This window comes from Chamaea fasciata, unplaced genomic scaffold, assembly GCF_029207755.1.
Source record: "Chamaea fasciata isolate MVZ Bird 193981 ecotype frontalis unplaced genomic scaffold, bChaFas1.0.hap1 SCAF_6, whole genome shotgun sequence".
Lineage (NCBI taxonomy): Eukaryota > Metazoa > Chordata > Aves > Passeriformes > Sylviidae > Chamaea > Chamaea fasciata.
In genome coordinates this window covers 27,198,406-27,222,796 of record NW_027094091.1, presented here as the reverse complement: position 1 = coordinate 27,222,796, position 24,391 = coordinate 27,198,406, and the positions used below count along the sequence as shown (strand labels likewise).

At 44.3% G+C, this 24,391-nt stretch overlaps 2 protein-coding genes across 3 annotated transcripts; both read right to left on the bottom strand.

Moving 5' to 3' along the window:
* Window positions 1-3,101: 3,101 nt before the first annotated feature.
* Window positions 3,102-12,590, bottom strand: TMEM165 (transmembrane protein 165). 2 transcript variants are annotated; one of them, XM_066185754.1, is made up of 7 exons: window positions 12,316-12,590; window positions 10,471-10,696; window positions 7,902-8,077; window positions 7,119-7,301; window positions 5,279-5,384; window positions 4,776-4,811; window positions 3,919-4,007 (listed from the first exon to the last, which is right to left on the bottom strand). In XM_066185754.1, the coding sequence occupies exons 1-6, from the start codon at window positions 12,487-12,489 to the stop codon at window positions 4,780-4,782; spliced, it is 897 nt and encodes a 298-aa protein (XP_066041851.1). In that variant the 5' UTR covers window positions 12,490-12,590; the 3' UTR covers window positions 3,919-4,007; window positions 4,776-4,779. The 2 variants fall into 2 exon arrangements, with proteins under 2 accessions (XP_066041850.1, XP_066041851.1); XM_066185753.1 differs by lacking the exon at window positions 4,776-4,811 and having other exon boundaries at window positions 3,102-4,007; window positions 12,316-12,581.
* A 1,193-nt stretch (window positions 12,591-13,783) lies between these two features.
* Window positions 13,784-20,577, bottom strand: SRD5A3 (steroid 5 alpha-reductase 3). The gene is made up of 5 exons (XM_066184962.1): window positions 20,369-20,577; window positions 17,353-17,504; window positions 16,746-16,940; window positions 15,554-15,676; window positions 13,784-15,142 (listed from the first exon to the last, which is right to left on the bottom strand). The coding sequence occupies exons 1-5, from the start codon at window positions 20,575-20,577 to the stop codon at window positions 14,883-14,885; spliced, it is 939 nt and encodes a 312-aa protein (XP_066041059.1). The 3' UTR covers window positions 13,784-14,882.
* Between the last annotated feature and the right edge of the window lie 3,814 nt (window positions 20,578-24,391).

The following is a 24,391-nucleotide window of genomic DNA, read 5'->3' as shown; positions in this document are numbered from 1 at the left end:
CCCCCATGTTTATACATGAATGAAGCTGTTAAGTACTTGTAAAGATTAGCAATCCAAAGGTTAGTTGCACTTTTGACTCCTAGGCATAAGTGTTATAAATTCCAGATTTCAGCTGTTTGAGGGTAACATAAAATGGCAAGAGCCTTACTAGCATTCTTTGTAGCACACTGTCTCACTGTCTGACCCTTAGGCAAATACATTCTCCCTTGGGAAGTCAGTGAAGGTAATCCCAGAGAAAAGCACAGCTATTGTATGTGCCTACACCAATGGGGAACACTACGGAAAGGAACCCTCCTCTCCATTAGCAGAAGCCTGTAGCTGTAACTTACCAAGGGTGCTGACTTCAGGGGCCATACAAGGTCATTCCTGGAAAAGTGCCACGTCAGTACCCTAAGTGCCATTACATCATTATTTCCATGGCTCTGGGAATAAAGGATAACTCCGATTATATTAGGATGAAACAGTCTGATCCTCTCGATTCAAGATCTGATTTTGTTTTTTAAATACACAGTATCCAGGACAAACATGGGAGTACACTGAACTACCAACCTCTTTCTAGAAACAAAACAGCTCACGTGAATCCAGTGGCAGTGTTCCAGAGCCAGCCTGAGCTGGAGGGGCAGCTGAGGTGAGGGACAGCCTGCACGGCAGCAGGCTGCATCTCGCAGTGCACAGGGAACACAGCCCCTCTGTCACTTCAGGTTTTCCAGCTTGGTGTCTGACTCCCAGATCTCAAAACAGCAAGCCCAGGCACCAGCCCAGCACACACACGCCTCCTGGCATTACCCTAGGAAGAGCAGGCTTGCTGCTGACCTCGTCCTGTACTTTGGTTCAACAGCTTTCCTTTGAAAAACTTTGTCCTGGCAGGATGGAAGATTAGTTTACCTTAGTCTTGGCTAATTGCACTTTGCCATATACAGAGTAATGAGCCAGGTTTTACCTAAGGATTGGGAATAAGGCACCTTTGAAAATATCACAAGCTTTTCTCATTGTAAACATTTCAGAATTTTCAGTAGAACTGACCATCATCTCCATGTTACTTCTATTGCCTGGAAGTGAGGAATTGCTGGCAGCGTGCACTTGCAAACCTCTGCTGTGTGCAATGTGCAGTCAAGAGCTGTAAATTCCTGCTTCAGCTGCTGCTTTTGAGGTTCCTTTGGTAGCAGCTGACATCAGCTGCATCTCACCCCAGCAGGGAGAGCTGCAGGATGGATGGAAGCCTGTGGTGGACAGTTGCCCATTTCCCATGTTGCAGACACAATGGTCCGCAGAGCCTTCCTTTCAACAGCTGAGCTCTCACTCGCTGTGTGTCACATTCTCCAGCTACAAAAGAACAAGAAGGTGCACAGGATTGTGGCAATCAAGGCTTCAGCTGGTTACCTTATATATAAATGCCCATGCACTCTATATTGCCTGTATCTCAAGTATCCAGGTATTTTGAGACAGGACAGCAGCACACCTCTCTCTGCTGGCAGTGTGCTACAATGACAGGAAGTCTGATAAAAACTGCTAAAATCCCAGCCTCGAACCAGCCAACCAGTGAGAGCTGGCCAGGGTGCAAGTCCATTGAGACATTGTGGAGGGACAAGGCCAAGTCTGTGCTGGAAACTGCACTGCAGACACAGCACTGCTAAGAATATGTCACTGGATCCCTCCATCACTTTCAGCAGTCTTTCCTTACGTCCCAACTCGATTCTTTAAACTGTGAAAAATTCCAACAGGTGCTTGACAACATGAAATCACTGTAACTAGTAGCAACTACTAAGCACCTTTCAAAGCTTTTACTATAATTTCACAAGCCATCTAATTTCATGCTAGACTTCCAACAAGTCAATGTTAGTGCTTTTAGAAAAAAAAAAAACCAACAACCAAAAAAACCCCCTCAAAAAAACACCAAAAAACCATCAGAAAGCTACTCCAACAGCACTATTCAAACCAACCTGCCAGCTGGTCTTTGAAAGCAGCCAAGTACATTGCTATGTATGACTGCACAAAAGCAGTACTTGGCATCCGTGTAAGTTTGTAATAGTAAAATACAGATGTGGTATAACGCTCACCTCTACAAACCTCTTGAAGAGCTTCATTCTTCTGTTGATCCTATGATCCTAACTTTTCGTATCAAAAATAGCATTAAGCAGCACACACAAACCTTGGGAAGCTTCTACAATTAGAGTATGGCGAACCCGGTTGGCTTTTTGGATTTTGAGAACAAAATTTTTGTGTCTTTTCCCAATTACATTTCGGTTCCTAAAAGGCAAAATCAGGTGGCACCACAGTTACCCTGCCTGGGATGGATCTGTATGAACATGCAGCAGCACCACTTCTGATTAAAACAAGCAGTTGTCCCACAGATTGTCAGAAGTTGAGGCTCTTTCTCGCAGATCCCTGCTCCTGCCCTATTTTAACATGACCTCTGCTACAAATGCAGTCCCAACAGGAGCTGAAGCTCATTATGAACAGTGTGGGTCCTCAGACTGTGAGAAAGAAGCTACAGATTTTACTACCAAGTTTAGTTCAAAAGAAAGCAACAAAAAACCCCAAACAGAACTCCTTAAAACAACCCCAAAACCCCCCAAAACATACAGTTCCTTTGGGCCAAGACATGAATGTGTAGATCTGGAGCCTGAAATGGCAGCCTGTTTTCATACCACTGTGCATGCCTGACCTTGCACTGCTAAGGCCTTAAGAGTTCGAGAAATGTGGCATTAAGGGGTTTTCTGGAAAGAGAAACCTAAGAGAAGGATTAGGGGCTGCTCTGTTTCTGATCTACAAATGGAATGGTCAAATCTGTAATGCTCCACAGTACTTCAGCTTCAAAAAAGGCATATTCATACTATCTTCCAAGACCGCTACAAGGTAGATCTTAGTGGGTTATATAGGCTCAGAATCCAAATCACCATTGGAGAAGAGAGATAAGCATGTATTTCTGCAACCCATGTATCTTCAGTTCTCAACATTTTCAAAGGCTTTATAACACTGACATTTATCAGTAACCAAAATAAATTTAGTAAACTTTCCTCACTTAAAATACATAATCACTAGGTAAACCTTTGTGGCAGGAATTATGGCAGCCATAAAAAACAAACTGAAAATAACACAAGTGGAGACACTATGTTTTATTAATACTCTTCCAGATTACATTTCTATTCCTAAAAAGAAAAATCAGGAATACATCTAAACCTAAGAATTCCATTACTGCTCAGTCCTGGGAATAGAACATGGTTAAGTTGGACCACTTCATTACTTTCTGTATACCTTAATATTTATAAAAAGAAAAAAAAAAAAAAAGTAAAATAATACTAGCTCCAGCCAGATTGCATATTGAACACAGTAGGTTGTTAATCACCCCACATCAATTTCCTGATAAAAATCCCTGATTAAGAAGTTTTCCCTCTAAATTAAGTTTATAACATTCTCTGTTGGTTGGCTCAGCCACTGGATAGCATAGGAATGCTCCCAGGTTTCTTGTTGCTTAGATTATCCAGCCTCAGGTGCACCATGGAACCACCATCTTTGGAGGTGGGAGCCAGCAGTTTTCTCCTTAACACAGTCTTCTTCAAGAGGCCTGAAAATCAGATTTTGAAAAAACAGGAAAGGTGGTTGTGTGTATCAGAGGAAGAAAGAGGAATTCTCAATACTTCGGAGAGTAGATCCTTGAACTCAGCTGAGCCAGGTCCAGCAAGTGAGAAAACCACTCCAATCCCACCGTGGGAACAGGCACCACAGCACAAACAAACCAGACAACAAGCAGATTTCCACTGCAGAAGTTGTCCAGAAATTCATCAGTCCCATGAATCATCCACTATAAAAAGTTCAGTGTCTCATCTTCAGCATTTATTTAACTAGAATTCTGTACATTATATACAAAAATGCACAAGGATAACTGCTTGATGCTTCCAATCCTTGTTCTTTTACAGCAGTGAAAAAATTTTAAAAACCAGAGTCTGGACTTATAAATAGTGCAGAAAATGCAAATGCTAAGAAGACAATGCCTCCTATGATTGTCACTGAAAAGAAAGCACAAAACAAGAAGAAATTAGATATCAAAAAGTAATTATCTTCCATGACATATTACAGACTTAATTTTTTTAAAATGTCTGATTCCCAAATAACCTTACTTAAAAATTCATGCAACAAGCACTGGATGTTGTTTCTGTCTCAGTACTGGGATGCCCCTATGCCAACCCACTGTCTAACTGCATCTCCAAGAATATATTCTGGCCCACAGAAAGAAGCTTTGTTCTACTCTTTACTTGAGCCAGTATAAAACTAAGTTAACTCAACTGCTGTTGAGTATTTGGCTGTGTGGCACAAAACAGGATAGAATATTCTCATGCCAGAGCAAGCCATCAATTGGGACTGACATATAATTAGCACTTTTTGCACATTTTAGGCAACTGTATTGAAAGAAAAAGTATCAAGAATATTAACTGCTTGCAATGGCCACAATCTGCTAGAGGGTGGGACAGAATTCTGGGAAAGCACCACTGTTTATGTTCCCTCTTTTAACAAATAAACATGGTAGAAGGATCTTTGGTTTAATCTAAGGCTATTCCTGTGGCTCAAGGTCCACACAGTGCTTGGAGCATATGAAACCATTGTAATTAGCATTTTGTCACCAATTTCCTTGGCAAACAAACACAACAGAGGGCATGTTTCACTTTTAGCAGTGAAGTTGTTTTTTTACCACATCTCCAACGACAGAACAAATATTGTGAATGAAAATATATAAGAAGCAGCTTCACAGGATTATTCTTGAGAGCAAGAAATCTCACCACATCATTGGACGGACAGTGGAAGCAAGCTGCAACCTAAGTTAAGGAAAAACAAACAACCCAATGTAACCTTTCTGGTCCTGCCTGTTGCAGTTAGTGGGTCTGATAAAAAAAAAACCATTTATGCCACACAGAGTAGCTTTTACAGCTTTTAAATGGCTGGTGTAAGTCATGAGGATGCCGTTTTCTTGCTCACCTGATGGTCTAGACTCAGAATTGCAACAGAATTTCTATTATCCACTGTCAAACAATAAATACTGACCATTTGAAATAGTGCATTTCCTTCCTGTGGTCCCCTAAAAGGCATAGCTAATAGTGAAGCAAAACGAGGTGGGATGTTAAACAGACTCCCAAAAAAAAATCCCCAAATAATTGAAAATAAACCACCAGTTTTTATAGGTTTTCCAAAAGTTTTGAGAAACACTGTTCCCAAGCATGCAGCTCTTGACACCACAAACATTACCAGCAGTACGTTTTTTTGGCTGGAGTGAGTCTTCACTTACCAGTCCTAACAGAAATTTTTTGTGCTATCATTCTTCCTCCAATAACTGCTAAACCAGTGCATAGGCAATGTCCCACTGTTCCTCCTACTGCCACACCATAAGGGTCCTAAAGGGGAAAAGGAAAAGCACAAAGGGATAAATCAGCACTGTTGAAAACCCACTAATCCACAACAACCTCAGAGCAGTGCTTTGAATCCCTGGTGGCAGACTGCCAAGTATGGAGGATACTGTCCGGTGATTCCTCTGCTCTGCTGTTCAGCATTGTCTTAAAGACTAGTAATAGTGAGCATCAGCTGGTGAGACAGACTTAAATTCAGCCTAAGATAGGAGCATATAGCATGTTTCAGCCAAGCAGCATCTTTAGGTTGTTAATTATAGATCCAGAAATCGCTCTGCCGTAGTTAAACCAATAACCAACCTCTAGAGGGAAGGTGACAGCTGTTGAGAAACACAATATGCATCAGGTGGAAGAACACCAACCTATCTATAAAGAGAGAAATAAATCCTTGATCTGCGAATGAAAGCTTTCAGCAGCTACAACATTCCAAGTTCTCTGCCCTGCTTCACCCACTTGTGCTCTACACTCTGCCCCACCCTGTCAAAGAGGGAAGCATGAAAGTCCAGAGGATAATAAATTATTTTATAATTTACTGTGAACAACAGCTTTTCACATCACTGAGTAACAAGCAGCTCTTCAATGTGTGAACAACTGTACTACATAAAGAGGTTTTTCAGATCTCCTTAGAAATTACAGAGTTAAGGACAGCATATGTCCTCTGCTCAGCTCTGTGTAACACTTTTAGTTCCAAGAAGAAGAAAAAAAAGCTGCTGCCATCACCTGAGGAATGCATGAAATCTCAAAGAGGTGAACAGTAAACCTGGTAAAGAAATTCTGCGGTTTGAAGACAACATTCACTGGCTCAAAAGAACTGAAACCACAAGCCAGTAAGGAAAGGTGGTGAGCACCAAGCACTCAGCAGGTTGGAAAGCACCAAGAGGTGCAGGAAGAAGCAGGGCTCGGCCAGCAGAACAAACAGGCCACCAGGATCAGGACCCAGAGTCCCTGGACATCCTCACAGCCAGCAATTACCTATACAGCCCTCACTGGCAGAAGGCGGATTTCATCCCCCCATTCCATCATAATATTCACTGATTTTGAAAGCCAGTATCAAGATACCTTCAATTTGTTTTTTGTTTGGTAGCACTCTTACCAACAGTTCATATTCTACAGGTAGAGCCCACAGGCTTTAACTACAATGCTCAGCACTTCACAATCCAGACTAAAGAGTCTGACAGACACTTCCTAAGGGGACACTTAGGAAATGCAAACCAGAAGTCACCAATCCCCTGTAAAAAGATGGGCTTAAGCAACTTGCCTAGCAAATGGGCAGAGGCTGTAGTGCATCCTTTTTTTCCAAGAATAATGAGATCATCCTCTCCTGCTGTTAGCTCTAAACATCTTCCCTACACTGTAACAGAGACAAGAGGGTCCTGCAGGTTACATGCTCCTTCATTACACAGCCCTGATTTATCCCTAGGGAACGTCTGAAAGTGCACCTGAAAGAAGCATGAGTCCTAGGGAAAAAAATGTAAATTATCTCAATGCATGAAAGAGCACAGGCAAGCTACTTATGTTTATTAAAAGCTTGACTATAAGCTTCCATCTTCCTTTAATAATACAGTTACATACGCTCTAATCACCACAATGAATAGAATTTAATTTACAGCATCATTTAGTGCCCAGCAGTTTAGAGTTTATTGTCCTTTGTGTTTTGTCTCTTACCTCTCTCTGGGCAACCCGAAGAAGGCAAAAGAACAGCAGGGATCCTGCAACACTCACCTCTCTGGCAGCCAAGACTATGGTTGTTAATTGGGAACGATCGCCCCATTCTGCTAAAAATGTTAAAGTAAAAGCTTGAACAAAGATTGGTGAAATAAAGTGTAGCCACTTCTTCTGAGGTATGGTGGTTCCTGGCCCAGATTCCACATCTCCTGGCCCATTTAACAGTTTAGTTCTCTGAAGCTGTGGAAAAAACCCAAGAAATAACCATAAAATTAAAGATGTCATCTAAACAACTCAAATGAAACACTTAAGAATAAAACTAGACATTTAGTTTCTAGAATGTTATTAGCCACTGCCTGCTGCATTATCACCATATTTATACAGTCACCATTACCAAAAAAAATAGCTAAGCATATGCATACATGTATGTGTGTGGATATACACACACGTATATATAGTTGTAATCAGCTCTAACCTCTGATTATTGTTCATCTCGTACTGCTTACAAATAAAGTGTCTGACCATAAAAAGAAATAAAAGTAGAGCCAAGAATAAACTGTTGGTGTCCTCTCTGCTAGTAATGCATTAAAAAAACCCCTAAAAACACCCACACTAAGCAGACAGTCCCTTCTCTCCTAAGAAGCCATGTTTGCCACAGGACTGGAATCACCTGTTGAAAGAGCCTCCAGGGGCCACTTCCATCCCATCTAGCACACATTTTCTGTGTCAGCTTATCAGGCACAGACACAGCTGAACACCGCAAACATGACAGTGCTGCTCTGCAGCTTCACAAGCTGTAATTCTTCCACCAGCTTTAACTAACACAATTTTATGACTTACTTCCTCATCTTTTTTTTTTATTTCTGCTTGAACTTCCTCCAGCTCTTCCTGACCCTCATCTGGACTCATTTTCAAGCCTTCCCGAAGCATTCGGATGCCAAAGATTGCAAACAGTGCTGTTGACACATAGTATGTGTACACACGAGGAATAACCGTCGTGGCATAGCCAAACAAAACTGAAAAGAAAACAAATGTGTCATTAAAAAAAATAGGCATGAGGATCGTAATTGTTTTTCCAACATCTAAAAAATACTTGCTAGCAAAGTCTGCAATCCAAATAACCACTGATAAATAAATATTGCATCTGTTGTTAGTTTTGCATAATTTTTTAAGTTTTTGGAAGATAACACACTCGAAACTCCAAGCATTATTGGTCATGCCAGAGACTGAAGTCCACTAAGACACAGACAGTGCACTCCAGCCAAAGCTGAGGTGCTGCTGTTCCTGAGAGCCAGTCCAAACAACATTATCTTTCCCATCAAGGTCTGTAGAAATCCCGCCTTTCTCCGTGCACACCATGAAACTACCATCTGTAATCGTGTTAGATTAGTCATAGTGCACCCCAGTTCATTCCATTTACATGGACAGCATCTCTTTCCAACCATTTCATTTACCAGATAAAGTTAAAATAAGATTTTCAACAAGGTAAATCTACCAGGCATATCTATAAATCATCCAGCTGGATGAATCCATGTCTGTCTTCATTTGCCAAGTGCACATTCCTATTGCCTTGTCCCCATCTTCCCCACATACACACAGTGTGACCAACTTTGATCTTTCTTTATTTCAAAGGCAGCTCCCACTTACAGACCGAAAAGCAACCTTCACAGCGTGTCTTTTAGAGGTATTGAGGGTGATCAAATGAAGCCAAAACTAGTTCTTAAATAAGAAATATGTATCCAGGACAAAGTACTTCATTTTCACAGAGTAAGACCACTTAGCATTTTTTTGACAGAGAAAGGCCTATATAAATGGGAAGAAATAATAAGTCCACACCTTATGTTCAAGGTTGCTTGGACCATGCACTCACAAGTGCTTCTGCTACTTTATTCCACATGCAATTAGCTGAAAGGAAGCATATTACCACATGTGCTTTTGTGTACACACCATTTTAGTTGAAAAATGCACTCAGAAGTTATTACATGACCTAGAAATAATTCTGCACTGTCACTACTAGAAGAGCGAGACCAGAATTAATCAGCCTTATTACTCTTAAACAAAGCACGTACATACACAAATAGCAGTACTATTTGCAAAGCTAAATGAACCAGGAGTTGAACTACACTTCTTTAAAAAGACTGAAAATACTGCAGCAAAACAGTGCAAGAAAGCCAGACAAAAAAGCTATCTTTTTCTTAGCATTTCTTACATATATAAGCATAGACACAGTGAAAAAATCAGAACTGTAAGACAGCTTATTTTGTCAAACACAGTTTGAAAAAATATCCCAAGTACATTACTCAGAACTAATGGGTTTAAATGAGCATGTCTTCACGAAATCAAGGTGGGCAAACCCTCCAGGAATTCCCACACTCGGCTTGTATAAAACAAGGGCAAGAGATAGGAGAAGGAAATGGTGTGGGGGAGGAAGAACGCGACAACAAGATCATTTCTGAAAAAGCAAGAAATAACCGGGAACCTCTAAACTGGGCGATAAAAACAGAGAAGGAAGCTTTTATGAGAAAGCATTAAGAAAGATTTGAAGAAAGAATTTGTATAGAAAAAGACGGCCATAATGGGCAAGAGAAATTACACATAATGCAAGTGGAAAGTGCTCTAACTAAAACTGCAATAATTGCAGCAGTGTTCACAGCAACAGTCACACACCCAAAAATCATTCACAGAAACACTTGCCAAGCACCCTGTGCCAATGAACTGGCTGTCTCCAGCGTGTATAAACCAATCACCACTATTTCCAGTTTTCTGAAATGGGCATGGTTAGAAATGAGCACACAAACTCTGCACGGCATCTGATCTACCTGAAGGCTGCTCCATTTTACAGTCAAAGCTAAGGAAGTGCCCACGGCTACAGGTTCCTCAAGTGCCACCTGATACCTCACTTCCTGCTCCCTCCCCTCATTTTCCACTTAAGCAGTTCCCAGCACAAATCCAAACAGCTGTGTGTACAGGAATACAAGTCAGATGAGGAGAATGTGTCATCATATAAAGAATCGTTTGCCTTAGGAGGAAAAACAGAAGCCACTCCCACATTCCCTTTAGACACACTAATTTAATAGCGGGGAAAAAAACCAAACCAAAACAAAAAAACCCCCAAAAAAAGTAAATGTAAAAAAGGAGTCCAAAAATCAAAGGAAGTGCTTAGGCTCTCCATCTCATTCCCCTTCCTTGAACTCCAGTTGAAGCCTAGGGAATACAAAGACTTCATTAAAGGTAAGAGCCTAAATACTCGACCTGAGATTCCATGCTCCGCAGCAAAAGCTTCACACTCTCCTCAAAACAGAAAACTGCATACATGTACTACCTGCATTCCAGTTAAGGTTTACTGATAAGTACACACCCGTCACTTCTTAAGAGATAAGACAAAATGGAAAAAAAGCAGAGTGCTAACCTGACAAACATGTCATCAGTCCCAGGGCAAGCATAGCACCCGCCAGCACAGTCAGACGGTTGTAGCGCATGGCCATGATGGCCGCGATGAAGAAGGTCTTGTCCCCCAGCTCTGACACGATGATGACCGATATAGCAGCCACAAAGGCATGAATAAAGCCCAAGTTAGTCTTGTCAGCCGACTCTTCACTGACAATGTGCACTGGAGCAACTAGTGAGGAGCCTTTCTGTAAGAAGGTGGGGAGGGAACAGAAAAAGACAAAACACACTCGTCAATTAGGCTTGACTGCTTAGTATACAAAAATACAAAGCCTTGTATTTCTTCTGTCATACCATCCTGTGTAGAGGGATACTGTAAGTAGCTACATCTCTCATGCTCATTAACGATCGTTAACTAGTTCTTGTCTGCCACCCACCTCAAACTGCCAGTTAGGAACTCGGCAAGAGGATCAGATCCTGCTGATTATTAAAACATTACTTCACCACGCATGCTATTACCAGAACATGAGAACCACCATTAGAAAAAAAACATGGTCAGCTCAGGTCCAATAGTGCAGTCTTTAAAATCCCTACCTATTTTATAACCTTAAGCTTGAACAGTTTTCTGACATAAATACTAATAAGTGCTTCAAAATAAAACTGGGTGACTATTATACCTTAGGAAAAAAAGAAGCCAAATCAAAAATGGTCAGGATCATTTTCTTCCCTTGCAAAATCTTTCCATCTCAGACACACTAAAATTTTATAGACTCATAGAATGGGTTGGGTTGGATGGCACCTTAGCAATCATCTATGTTTAAGACCCCTGCAATGGGCAGGAACATTTTTCACTAGACCAGACTGCTGAGAGCTCCAACCAACCTGGCCTTGAACACTTCCAGGGAAGGGGCACCCACAATTTCTCTGGGCAACCAGTACCACTGCCTAACCCCTCTCACATGAAAGAATCTCTTGCTAATATCTACCCTACATTTCTCCTCTTTCCACTTGAGCCTAAGCCAAATTTTGTGCCAGTTTTCATCAGCTTCTTCTGCACTTGCTCTACGTTTGTTGAAAACGAACTTTAAGATTCTACAATGGTGAAACCAGACAAGCACACCCCAGTTCCCACTCACTCACCCAAGTGTTTGCTTCTACACACAGTAAGGTAGCTGTGACCAAAAGCAAGGCCCAAGACCTCTATACCGACGTTCACATCCCTGACCAGGGATGGCTGCGAAAGCTTGTTCCAGCACATCCACCAGCAGAGACAGCCCGCAGCGTGTTTTGGCATGACGGCTTCCCAGCATTCCACTTTCAGCAGTGCTCCAAGTTTTCTTGTTGATACTTAGCTTGGCCGCTCTGTGTGACACACTGTGACTTCCCAGAGCTCCCTCACCTTTTGCAGCACTCTCTGTTTTCTGATTTGGGTATATGACACCTGGCGTGCCCGACGTGCTACACCAAGCCACACGTCAGTAATTTTTCCATCCCTCTGTGAGATCAGTGGAACTAGAATCCCCTCACCAACAACACTGTTTAATAAGTTTTAACACAAAGGAACTGATAATAATTGTTGATAGAAAAAAAAAAAAACCACCTGGCAGCTTTGGAGTAGCAACAAAGCCTGATTTCAGCTGCTTCTACGGGGGAAAGAGAGCACTGACCCCTTTCCCACGTCGGACACCGATGTCCATCTTTTAGCAGAAAAAAGGGAGGATGCGGTGGCCCGGCAGCTCTCCTTTCTTCCGCTAAAAGCGAGGAATTTGGGAGCCCGATGGCCTCCGGAAGGCGCGGCGCGGCGCCGTCCGAGCGCTGCCGCGGGGGGCACGGCGCGGGCAGCCGGCGCGGCCCGTCCCCGCCTCACCTCAGCCCGCGGCTCCGCTCCCTGCGCCGCCGGCGGTGGCGGCGGCTCCTTCTTCCTGCCGGGCTCTTCCTCGGGAGCGGCGCGGAGCCTGGCCGGGGCCGCCAGCAGCAGCGCGGCCGCCAGCAGCAGCGCGGCGGCCCGCGGGAGCGGCGGCAGCGGCGGCGGGGACCCCATGGCGGCCGAGCGCGGAGCTGGGGGGCGGCGCGAGCCCCGCTTGAGGGCGCCGCGTCACCGCCCGCGCCGCGGCCCCGCCGCCCGCCCGCGCCCGCTTCCTGCCCCGCCCCGCGCCGCCGCTCTGTGCCCGGGGTGCCGGGGCCGAGACCCCGGCCGGGGGGGCAATATCCCCTGCTCCGGCTCTCCTCGCTAGGGGACGGGCAAAGCTGGCTGTGCGGCGTTTCCGGGGGGCGGGCGAGTCCAAGCGTGTCCCTTCCCCTTTCGGAGTTGCTTACGGGCAGGGAAAGGGCGCAGCGGGAGGGACGGGGAGCGTCCCTCCCGTAAGGCGGCAAAAAAAATCCGCGTAGGAACGGCCCGGGCACGTCTCGGTTTCGTTGATGGCCAAGTGCACGGCAGCGCTTGGTGTATGCGTGACGCCAGCAGGGCCGTGCGCCCCGAGCACGGAATCGCAGAACGGGTCGGGCTGGGAGCGACCAGAGCGCTCATCCCGTCCAAGCTCCCTGCGCCAGCAGCGCCATCCCAGAGCACACGGCACAGGGATGTGCCCGGCAGTTCCTGAATATCTCCAGAGAGGGAGACTCCACAGCTTCTCTGGAAATCTGTTCCCGTGCTCAACCACCTGCACAGTAAAGTCCTTCCTCATGTTCAGGTGGAACTTCCTGTGCATCAGTTTCTGCCCGTTGCCTCTTGTCCCGTTGGTTGGCACCACCAAGAAGAGCCTGAATCCGTCCGCTTGCCCCCCCCCCCCCCCCCCCTTAGATATTTGTAGACATTGATGAGTTCCCCTCTCAGTCTCTTGTTGAGGCTGAACAGGCCCAGCTTCCTGCACCTTTCCTCGTGTAAGAGAGATGCTCCAAACCCTTAATCATCTCTGTTGCCCTGACTGGAGCTGCTCCAGGAGCTCCATGCCTCTCCTGTACTGAAGAGCCCAGAATGTGACACAGCACTACAGATGATGCTCTCCCTAGGACCCCAGGATAGCCATGTGCCCGGATGCTCTCCCTAGAGCAAGGACAGGAATGTGCTTCCTGAGAAGTAATTTAGGAAGCAAGACAGGAAAACCATTTAAACAGAAGACATTTGGACACAGGCTCGAGGAGCCTCTTGAGAACCACTTAAAAAAGTTACACAGATAGATGCAGTTCCAAGGTGGTCCATGGTGAACTGAAACTACAGGAGTGTTGATGGACAGAGGGATGTGACAGCCAAGAGCGGCACAAGATTTTGTGTAAAGTGATTGCTCATGGTTTTCAAATATATAAGCTCAATTTTGAAAAACCATACACAATGGAAACAGAGTGTAATAAGCTTTTAATTAGGCAATTCATAAGATACACTTCACTGTATAAAAATACTTCGTATATACAAAATAATGCTTGCGTGTAAGTAGACAACATGCTGAAACACCAGCACCCATAAAACTTCATCACACAAACTGATCATTCACACCAGTATCATGAGAAGGACCAAAATATTCAATAGTTAAGCACAAAAAAAGTCCCTGTGCTGAGTGACATCATCTCCAGTAAAGATTTTCTTTGCAATGCTCATCAGGTACTGTTTTCTGTGTGTGCTCTGCCTTGGCAGTTTATTATATGTGTTTAAAAACCAGTGGAGTTGTGGTCATGGTCATCCTGCACAGCTGTCCCCTCTAACACATGAGGGAATCCAATAACCCACTATGAAGACAACAGAATCACAACAAAGAATATTAATTTTTTGCAAATTCTCTTCTACTGTCTTTTTAGTCAGAGAACCTTCCACTATTTTCCCAGTTTAGGGATAAAGCAGTCTTCATCAAGGAACAAAACCACTTTGGTGCAGAAGAGATAATGCAGCAAATGGATTTGTTTATCTCCACTGCTGAGCATGAGTCACTCCTCCACTCAGCTTTCTCCATCATGTTTTGTGCTTACAGTTGTAAAGCAGTGGCTGGTTTTCATTCTCACCAGGGGAGCACAGAAAGATACACAATTTGCCTCCCTCTGAAGTGATTAAAAGAAAAGATACTTGGAAAGAAATATGCTTAAATATTAGTCAAGACATGAAATACAGTAGTTCAAATGATTCCCTCCTTTCAATAGTTTTCATATGCATGAATTTGGACTTGCTGCACAACAGCAAGTGTTTTATAAGATATAATTATAAAAGAGAAAAGACACAATTAACATCTCTCCACCTCGAATTAAGGTCTTCAGTAAACCTTTTTTAGCTTGCATGATATGCAGAGACCTCACATTTCCTCAGAAATTGGTTACATGGATGAGATTATCATTAAAATTACGAGCTTTTGAGGTAGATTTAGAGAAAGTGCGCAACTTTACCTTGGTTTTAATAAAACATTCATCTCTTATATTCCCAGTTTGCATGAAGATACTTCAGAAAAAAAATCTCTAAAAAACAAGTGGTATAAATGCTTTTCGATGTTTTGGGTAGGAGCTAAAGTTTTTCTGATAAAACTCATGACACAAAACAGCAGCCAGTGCCTGGTTAAAAAGAACATACATCACTACACACCACCACGTCACATTGTGAATTCCAAGAGTGATGGCCATAGAAACATATATGAGGAGCTCTGCAAAATAATGAGGGCAAGAAACGCTCTCAAACCAGTCTCCGAAAGGTACACTGTGGCTCAGACTTACAACCTTCCCTGCAAGCAAACAGAAAGGAATTAATTGGGAAGGTGAATTAAACACACTCTTCTTCTCACAGCTGCAGAACAATATGCTTATTAATCATCATCATCCACCTCCATCTGATCTGGCAGCTTTCCACTTAATGAAATAAGATGCCACCTCTGGCTGTGCAAACACAGAGTATGGAAACCATGTCTAACCTTAAGATATTAGAAGACAGAGCTTCATTTTAAGTTTTACAGAACTATATATACAGACATACCACGCCCTCTCCCCAGTCCAGCCATCCAAACAGCCTCATTTAATCTAAACACTACAGGAACTGAGAAACACTCGTGTTTAAGGTATTAGAAGCTATAGAACCCTATCGAAACAACCAGAAAAAAATAAGACAGTAAACCACTGACAGAAACGAAATATCTTACCTGATCTGCTTTTTCTAAGATTAGCTAGAATTGCAAGGCATCTGTGCTGGTGAAGAGAGGCCCAAATGTACATCGTAACTCCTATAACGTGATACCAGCAGATCTCCACAGAAAGCTTTTTTCCTGAATGAAACATATTTTATTAATATAGGCCCATGAAGTAACTTCCCAAGCATCATCCCAAAACACTATATACATTGTTTCAAATGTTATTGTCTTACAAAATTCTAGTAGTGAGCCTCTAATTCCTTGAAAGATGCTTTTAAATCATGTATCATTTAAGTGCCCAGCTAGTAGCTCATTTCCCTTGACTGCTCTATCCTAAAATACCAAGTTATTAATCCAGCAGCTTGAAATACAGTGTGATGTACAACAATACATAATTGGTAGTCTAAGACCTCAATATTCAACAGTGTTTGTAACTATTATTATCCTAATTAAACATGTTGTCATGGCTCAGGTCAACATGCGAACACACAGTTGTCTCCCCCACAGCGATATATATACATACACACAACTACATACTACCCCCTGCCAACATGGTTCAAAGTCCTTAAAAACTTCACCAAACTTGGTAATGACTGCCTTACAAAAATTAATCACAGGACGAGTGCTACAGCCAGCTGATCAGGTTCATCTGTGCAGGGATTTAGCAGCTCAGTTGTGAGACCCGATGGAATGTGTTGGCAGAAACAAGTCATATAATACAAATTTCTCATGTATTAATGGAAACATTAAAGTACCAAGGGAAAGAAGACACTGCCTGAGTCAAGGCAGAGCAGTGGCAAGCTCCCCATGGAAGAAAAAGGAGGTGGCTAAGACAGCCTTACAGACTCAGCTTACAGAAAAGCTTTCAACAAAAAAACTTCTCTTCAGTTTGAGAACTGAAGTTGTGTAGTGGCATTTGAGAACTGGTACCTATTGTCCTTCACAAAGCATATGATCTATATCCTTTCAGCAAATAACTGTGATGGTTAACATGAAAGTGTGTCCATGTCTGTGCTTGCATATAATGCTGGCTGGCTGTATGATATACTGAAATGTAATTACTTTGAACTATGCCAGGAAATACTTTTATGCCTCATCAGTTAACACACTTCTCAAACAAGCAGCTCTCTGTGAAACCATTTGCCAGAATGGAAACAAATGAGAGCAAAACTGCATCTTTGATGATAACTAAGGGGGCACTTACCATTCCTGACATTAGTAGGCACTTGACACAGCACAGTTGAGCCAACAGCAATGTAGTAACCAAGTCCAAAGCAATATTGCACAATGTGAATCACACCACTGGAAAACACACTGGTCCAGAGGCATTCTGCAAGTCTTCGACAGCTATGCAGCCAAAGGAGCAAGAGAACCAGGAGCGCAGAGAAGTGCTCACTATCTGCTGACAGATAAAACCCAGCAACTTTGAAACAGACAGGAACAATTTAACCCTGACAGTGCTTCAAAAAGACTGTTGTTCCCTCTTCCCACAGCAGGATTTTACCCTCATTTTAAATTAACTGGGAAAAATGTTTGTACAGGTGAGGCACTGCTGACCAGAGCAAGATTTCTTTCAGAAGGTGCTAATGGCCCTTTCTGTTAAAAGGACTGCTGAAAGCCATCATATCCACATATTAGAAATATTTCTATCTTCAATAATGACAAAGGTACTTGGTCTACCAGGAAAGTCATTTGGAGCATAAGTTGAAAAGCAACCAATGAAGTAGCACTTGGATACAAATTCAGCACAGCGTTGGTAATACAGTTTTTTAATACTTATATGGCTACATTATAATATCTGGAATACTTGCCCATGTCCTTGCTCTGAGAATCTCTGCCAAGAGCATGGTGCAGGTCCTGAATCCATGATGGGAGTGACTCTCCAAGGAACTCAGCTCGGAAAAGACAAATCAGCAGAAAACCATTCCAGAGCACAGAAACCACATAAAAGTGAGTAAACCATCTGTGGAAACAAAAAAGGGTTTTCATTAATGTTCTCATCATTCCTTGGAAATGTAGCTGCAGGACATGCTTGTCTGATGGTGAGTACATTCCATTTTGGTGCCCACATCAAATGTCCAAGTAGAGAACTCAGGACTTCAGTGGTACCATGCAGGAATAACCTTAACACATTTTACCCCAGTGAAATGCTGCCTGGAATAACCTCTAATTTTGCTTACCTTACTAACCATAGCTGCACTAAAGAGGAGACAGTGTAATCTACACATTGCAAAAGTATTTCTCAAGGCTTACAACTAATCAGTACTCCCACTTTTCTTAGTTCCAGTGGGTGCATTATGTGGCATGTTAAAGTTCATCAAAGGAACCCAGAAGTAATTACCCTGCTCTACATTAAAATGTCTTGTCTTTCTGCAAATTCAAGGTCTGCAACAATCATACAGAAAAAAGCAGTGACCATCAACACTGGTGGGTGATTACAAGGCAAGACCACACGTGTGGTTCTTTTTAAGAAAACAAAGAATCTCTCAACCCCATTATGCACTTATAAAAGCATAGTGTGCATTACCAAAAAGCAAGGCATGACATGCAAGGCAGATAACTGGGCTGAGTTAAACAGCCTACAGGTGTTTACAATATCTAGCTCAAACTAGGTGATCCAGTATTTCCTTTTGCCTTTAAAATTAAAAGTCCTTCTGGCAGTGAAGAAAAATCAGGACTTCTGGAAACATCTGCAAAGAGATAAAATATATCCCACGGGAAGACGCTGATGGCCTTGACTTGACAATGTAACTATAGGGACAAAACTAGGATATAACTGTATAGTCAAGGGAAGACCACATTTCTGTTGAACATGAAAACTCTTCTCTTGGGGCAGTGAAGGGGTACGACACCCTTGCTTAGTGAAACCAATGAAAGTGACCCCTCCCAGACCAGCTCAGGTATCTCTCAAGAGCACAAAAGAGATCAAGTCAGAATCACAGCAGCAGTGACCATCCCTGCATACTCCAGAGCACCTTGCCCATTAGCAGCTGGCTTTCCCTACAGATTATGACTTCTCCTCAGTTCCTTCTACCAAGCAGAAACTGCAACATTTCATCTTGCTGATTGACAACAGGAGAACTAAAATTTAACCATGATCCCTCAGTTTCAGTTTATAAGACAAACAGAATTTGTGTATTGATAAAAACTCACCATCACCTCCAAATTTCAAGCTCTTTCCCTGCAGTCCTGTTACTCAGTTGACTCATATTTTGTCACTTGCCAGAAGACTTTCTCCACACATTGATTTTTGCTACCAGCATACAAACAAGCCCTGGCAACTTTCAAGGGACACACCCTTCGAGCTTTCAGCAATCCAAATTACACTGGGGATATATCTGACCTACAGATCAAACCAGCACTGCAGTAAGAACATGTGCCATCCCTCCTCAACGAGAGGAATTTTCATTATTTGCCAACCTGAAATGCAACACAGCATTTTACAAGACAGAATGGCCAAGTTAAAAAAAAGCCCAGGCTAGTGAAAACACAATGCTTGTCTGGAAACGACACAGATGAAAAGAATAGAAAACACGTTGATGGCTACCTTCAAGATCTCCTCTATTCCTTCAAGTAGAAGTGTTATGGATTCACTGATTAATTAACAGAATAGCTTTGTAGAGGTTGAAACCTTGAGACCAATTCCCTGAAAAAGCACATTATTCAGACACCAATCTCCCTAAGAAGGGGCTGGGAAACTTCTGTCAGAGAAAGGTCAACTCAGTCAAGAACCTACAGTACACAGTGATTAAGACAAAGCCTGTATAAATCCTCATTTTCACTCAGGGTACTGCACATTTTAAACACATCCCTGGGTATCTTCTGTAGCAGGAAGCCTGATAACCAAGACACTACATTACAAGCTTTCCATGAGTAACACTCTGTGTCACAAAACTGGTTTGTTAGTTTGTGGTTGTGTTTTTTTTGTTTGTTTGTTTTGGTTTTTTTTTTTTTTTAACATTTGGTTTAAAAGCTTTGTATACAAAACGTGTCAGAGATTGTTACACTAGGGGAGATCAGATCTTCAGGCTAAGTAGCCTCCCAGTCCTGTCCTGCTGGCCTTGCAAGATCCTGTCTGGCCTACGTTTAAGTCAAAGACTAGCTCCAGTCATGAATCTCTGCTGAATAAAAAAAAAGAAAAAAAAAAAAAAGAAAAAAAAAAAGATAACATATAAAACCAGAAACATATAAGAAGCTGTAAGGGGGTGGGGGGACGACTCGTTTCATGATTTCACGAAACATCTATTTAACTTCATTATTTAATTTCATTAAAGATTTAAACATTTACATATATTTAGCTTCGTTTCATCAAATATCTGTTAAGATGGATTTGGATAACATAGTGGTTCTTTTGCCTTATCAGAAACTAGACGAGAACAGTCTAGACTACTCTGTTCCCATGCTGTTATTGGGCACATTTCAAAAAGAAACCTTGAAGGGAGAAGGCAACAACTGAGAATTGGTGTCAGACAGCCAACCTGCAGCATATTTGCACAGTCACAGTTACTCAGGATTGATTCCATGTTCCCAGGTGCCTGACCTGAGTATTGCAATGAGGCTGGTTTTGGAAACCTCGCATGCGACTGGGATTCAATTAGGCTTTTATTCCGATTTGGAACACACGGATTCTCTGTGATCGCTCGCTGTGTCTACGCTCCTCGGTTCCCCATCTGCAGAACCAGAGTAACACTTTGCAACAAAGCTGAGCCCAACTCTACAAAACTCCGCCGTGCTCTCTGCTAGTGCTGCTCACCGCCGCGACCTCCGGCTGCGGTGACCGAGAGACGCACGGCCATCGCTGCCACGGCGGCAGGACCCGCGCCTCACCTCTTGGGCACCTGCAGGAGCCGCAGCCAGCCCGGGAGCTGCCCGCACCCGCGCTTCGTCTTCCCGTAGCGAATGAGGTCCTGGAAGAGGCCGGAGATCACCAGGCCAACACCACCGGGCCGCGGCGCCGGGGCCCGCCGGAGCAGCAGCAGCACGGCCAGGAAAGCGGCAGCCAGCAGCGACCAGGCGGCGGCCAGCGCCGCCAGCATCGCCCCGGCCCCGCTCCGCCCCGCTCCCGGCCCGGGCCCCGGCCCCGGCCCCGGCCCCGCCCCGCTCCCGGCCCCGGCCCGCCCCGGCAGCGGTGCTGTCCCTTCCGCTTCCCGTGCTCGGGAAAAGGGGCGCGTGTGCGCGCTGAGGGGCGCTGCGGGAGCCGCAGCCGCTGTAGCTGCGATCAGAGCAGCGCCGGGCCATGTTGTCTGCCCGGGCTTCAGCAAAGCCTTTGACGCCGTTCCCCGGGGTATTATCCTGGAACACCTGGTAGCCCACGGCTTGGACAGGTGTACCCTTCGCTGGGTTAAGAACTGGCTGGGTTACCGGGCTCAGAGTGGTGGTGAATGGTGCTGCATCCGCTGGCCTGCAGTGGCGTTCCCCAAGGCTCAGTATTGAGCCCAGTCCTGTTTAATATCATTACTGTTGTTCTGTATGAGACAGTTGAGTGTACCCTCAGTAAATTCATGGATAACGCCAAATGGGTGATAGAGTTGATCTCCTGGAAGGCAGGAAGGCTCTGCAGAGGGATCTGGACAGGCTGGATCCATGGGCTAAGACCAGTAGTGTGAGGTTTAACAAGGCCAAGTGCTGCGTACAGCACTTGGGTCACAACAACCCCCTGCAGTGCTACAAGCTGGGGGCAGAGTGGCTAGAAAGCTGCCCAGCAGAAAATGACCTGGGGGTGCTGGTCAGCAGCAGCTGAACATGAGCCAGCTGTGCCCAGGTGGCCAAGAAGGCCAATGGCATCCTGGCCTGTGTCAGCAATAGTGTGGCCAGCAGAACCAGGGCAGGGATTGTCCCTCTGTGCTCAGCACTGGTGAGACCACACTTTGAGTGCTGTATTCAGTTCTGGGCCCTGCACTACAAGAGGCACATCGAGGTGCAAATTTTGTATTTTACCAATGGACTTTACTAAGCAGAGGAATAAACTCTGCCGAGATTATTTTGAGATGTGACTGCATTAATCAATCCTATCAGTGAATCCCTCAAAGCAGCGTATGCACTGCTGAAGCACTCATGATGTCAGTAACATTGCTTTGGGAAAAAATCATTGAAGTTCACATTTCCTGCTAAAATATGTTGGTAACTCTCTGGTTCTATCTGCATGACAGGTTATAATAAATATGTTTAGTCCAGTATCATTTATGTCAATGTTTGGTGCTCAGTCTAATTCTCTTGTCAATTCTGTATAACTGAAACCTAAACCTGGTTCAAGGATTTCATGGCCAAATGGTTTCGGTAATTAGCAGGAGATAAATGTATCAGGCAGGTGGGTGTCAGTCTTTGGGGGCCGGGAGGAAGGAGCTGGCTGTGTGTGGGTAATCCCCCAGCTGGTGAGAGCAGAGGGAAGGAGAGCATGTCTAGGCTGTGGTGGGCAGGATGTAGGAGTATCACCATCCCTGCTTCCCAGCCCTGCAGCTGGGGAGCTTAGTGAGCAGCTGCCTTGCCATGCTTATCTCTGCATTCCACATGGCCACATTTCCAAAGTGCTGCTGTGGTGACTGGCTCTGGCAGAGCAGGGCAAATGTAAGCAGGGAGCAGCCATGCCTGCTTTGCAAGCAGTGATGGCACAGGAGCTGTCTGTGACAGCCTGGATGTCACAGCTGCAATGTGCTTCTGCAGGTCCTGACTTGAGGCAGCCTGTCCACTTGTGCTGCCCATTTCCCTCAGGTGGATGTTGTCCACTCTTGCAGCATGTCTCTCTGAAACACAGCAGATGTACCTCTTTTCAGCCTCATCTCCTTTCTGAAACTAAAAGGAGACAAGTTGCAGCCTTGTCTCTGCAGTCTGCTCCTTTTACAGCTTCCACAAGACAGATAAGACAAAGAGCAGCAATGGTCATGCTTATAAAGCAAGTCCTTCCTTTGTCTGAGCAGCAACTTTCTAAAACTTGAAATAGCTTTGCTCAGCAATTTTGGTGGCCAGTGCAGTTGCCATTTTCATGAAATCATGGTCTAAAGACTCCTGGCTTGGTATGTGGCATGGCTCTGCAACAGTCCAAGTGGATCCTTGGCTTCCGTGACACTCGAGATACATTTTTCTGTAGAGTTTCAACTTTGGGGATTTTTGTAAAGTGAAGGATAAGGAATGTGGCTGTTATAATGTCCATGAGACAGTGAAGGCCAGAATGCCTACAGGTGTGCTTCTGGGGAACAGATCTGATATATGAAAGCAGGACTCCAGCAGGATAGTCCCACATACCCAAAGACATGCAATGCATCTTGCCATGTTCCTGTTTAGGGTGACAGGTACTCAACTTTTTGGCACTTCAATAATCTTCCAAATTTATCCAACCCAGTGCCTTGGAGGAACAGCGCTCATGGAGGTCAGTGAACTACCAAATATTTAATATCAAATAACTCTTTCATGAACTAAGTTTTAAGGAATGAAGACCAGGAATCTTCTATGTATGGGTAAGAGTGTATGAGGCACTAATCCTACATGGCAAGCTGTGTTGCCAGCCGTGGTGTGTTGACTGCAGTGTTACTAGAAGCCAAGCCAGGCAAAGAGGGATATAGTAGGCATGGCCCAGCACTTGTTCTGCCCTCTACCAGGGCACAAAAGTGGGAAGGGAGAGAATTAGTGTTTGAGAAAACTGCAGCTGTAACAGGCAGAACAGGTCTGTTAATATCTTAACAATCAGCTTCAGCACAGCTGCCATGTGGGATTTCTTATGGGGTAAATAAGAGCCACAGCATGAATGCTCTGCCCATGGACCAACCCGTGTGCGGAAGCTTAAAGGAAAGTGCTGTGGTGCAAAATGTTTTGGTCAACACTTATTCAGAAATTATTTTACTGCAATGAAAGGGTTGCAGAATCCACCCGTCAGCTTCCAACACTTCCCCAAGCTCCATGGTGTCCCTGCAAGTTATTGTCGCTGCTGTAATCGTGGTAAAACCTACAGGTTGTACGTGGCAGATTTTAATGATGAAAGAATTACAATTTATGTTTGTGCTTGAATCCTTCTTTTGCTTGTGAATGCTGGCCCTTTCCCTGCAGAGCGGATTTAAGTTACACAGGAAGATGCTAGACTCCAGATGGATCATTTGGAAAAGCTGGTGATCTGCAGGGGACTGTGGAGTTGCATCTCTGAGACTTTCTTGACCACATAGTCGTTGCTTCCTGGATGCCCAAGGGAACCCTCCACACCAGCTGGCTCCAGCCATGGCTGTTGCTACGGGAAAGCAGGATCCAGCCTCCAGTGTGGTCAGCTTGCTGGGTATTTCCTCAGAGTTCAGATAAGTGGAGGAAGAAGGGAAGGAGTACAGCTGTGTGGCTGCGAAATTGTTTGAAAGGAAGAGGAATCAGTAGCTGGTTGCCTTAAATATACTGTCTACATTTATAATTTCAAGCTAAACTGAGAGGAAGACGTAAGTTTTACGCTGCTACGGCTCATATTGTGTAAATAGTTTGCACAGCAGTAAGAGAGAGCCCTTCTTTCTAGGATTTTTTTTCCCCCAGTGCTGTACAATTGTGGCAAATTGCGTGACACCATGTGCCGTGACGATTTCCTCACTTTTTAGGCGAGTAAGTCCCTCTAGGTGGCACCAGCACTCTTTGGTTTCCCGAAACCCGCCGGCGCTGCGCTGGGCTCCGGCTCCTGCTGCCCGGGGGTGCCCCGAGCATTCCTCCAGCATCCTCCCAGCATCCTGCCAGCAGCAGCGCTGCGGGGCTCCCACCGCGCAGCCTCTCTCGCCTTAGCTGTCTGGAATTTTTGCATTCGTAGGCTTTGAACTTCGACAACTGCCGACGTTTCTGGTTGCTTGTTGGCTTTCTGTGGCTGATACTTGTTCTCAGCTCCGTGACACTTAC

What these genes read in the sequence shown, in the direction of transcription:
- SRD5A3 (XM_066184962.1), bottom strand. Translation starts at nt 20,577, where the DNA reads ATGCTGGCGGCGCTGGCCGCCGCCTGGTCGCTGCTGGCTGCCGCTTTC. An exon ending in CTCCTGCAGGTGCCCAAGAG is followed by an intron (nt 17,505 to 20,368) that starts GTGAGGCGCGGG and finishes TTGTTTCCACAG; the next exon opens with ATGGTTTACTCACTTTTATG. An exon ending in GCCTACTAATGTCAGGAATG is followed by an intron (nt 15,677 to 16,745) that starts GTAAGTGCCCCC and finishes TGTTTCATTCAG; the next exon opens with GAAAAAAGCTTTCTGTGGAG.
- TMEM165 (XM_066185753.1), bottom strand. Translation starts at nt 12,489, where the DNA reads ATGGGGTCCCCGCCGCCGCTGCCGCCGCTCCCGCGGGCCGCCGCGCTG. An exon ending in GAGCGGAGCCGCGGGCTGAG is followed by an intron (nt 10,697 to 12,315) that starts GTGAGGCGGGGA and finishes ACCTTCTTACAG; the next exon opens with AAAGGCTCCTCACTAGTTGC. An exon ending in TAGTCTTGGCTGCCAGAGAG is followed by an intron (nt 5,385 to 7,118) that starts GTGAGTGTTGCA and finishes TTTCCCCTTTAG; the next exon opens with GACCCTTATGGTGTGGCAGT.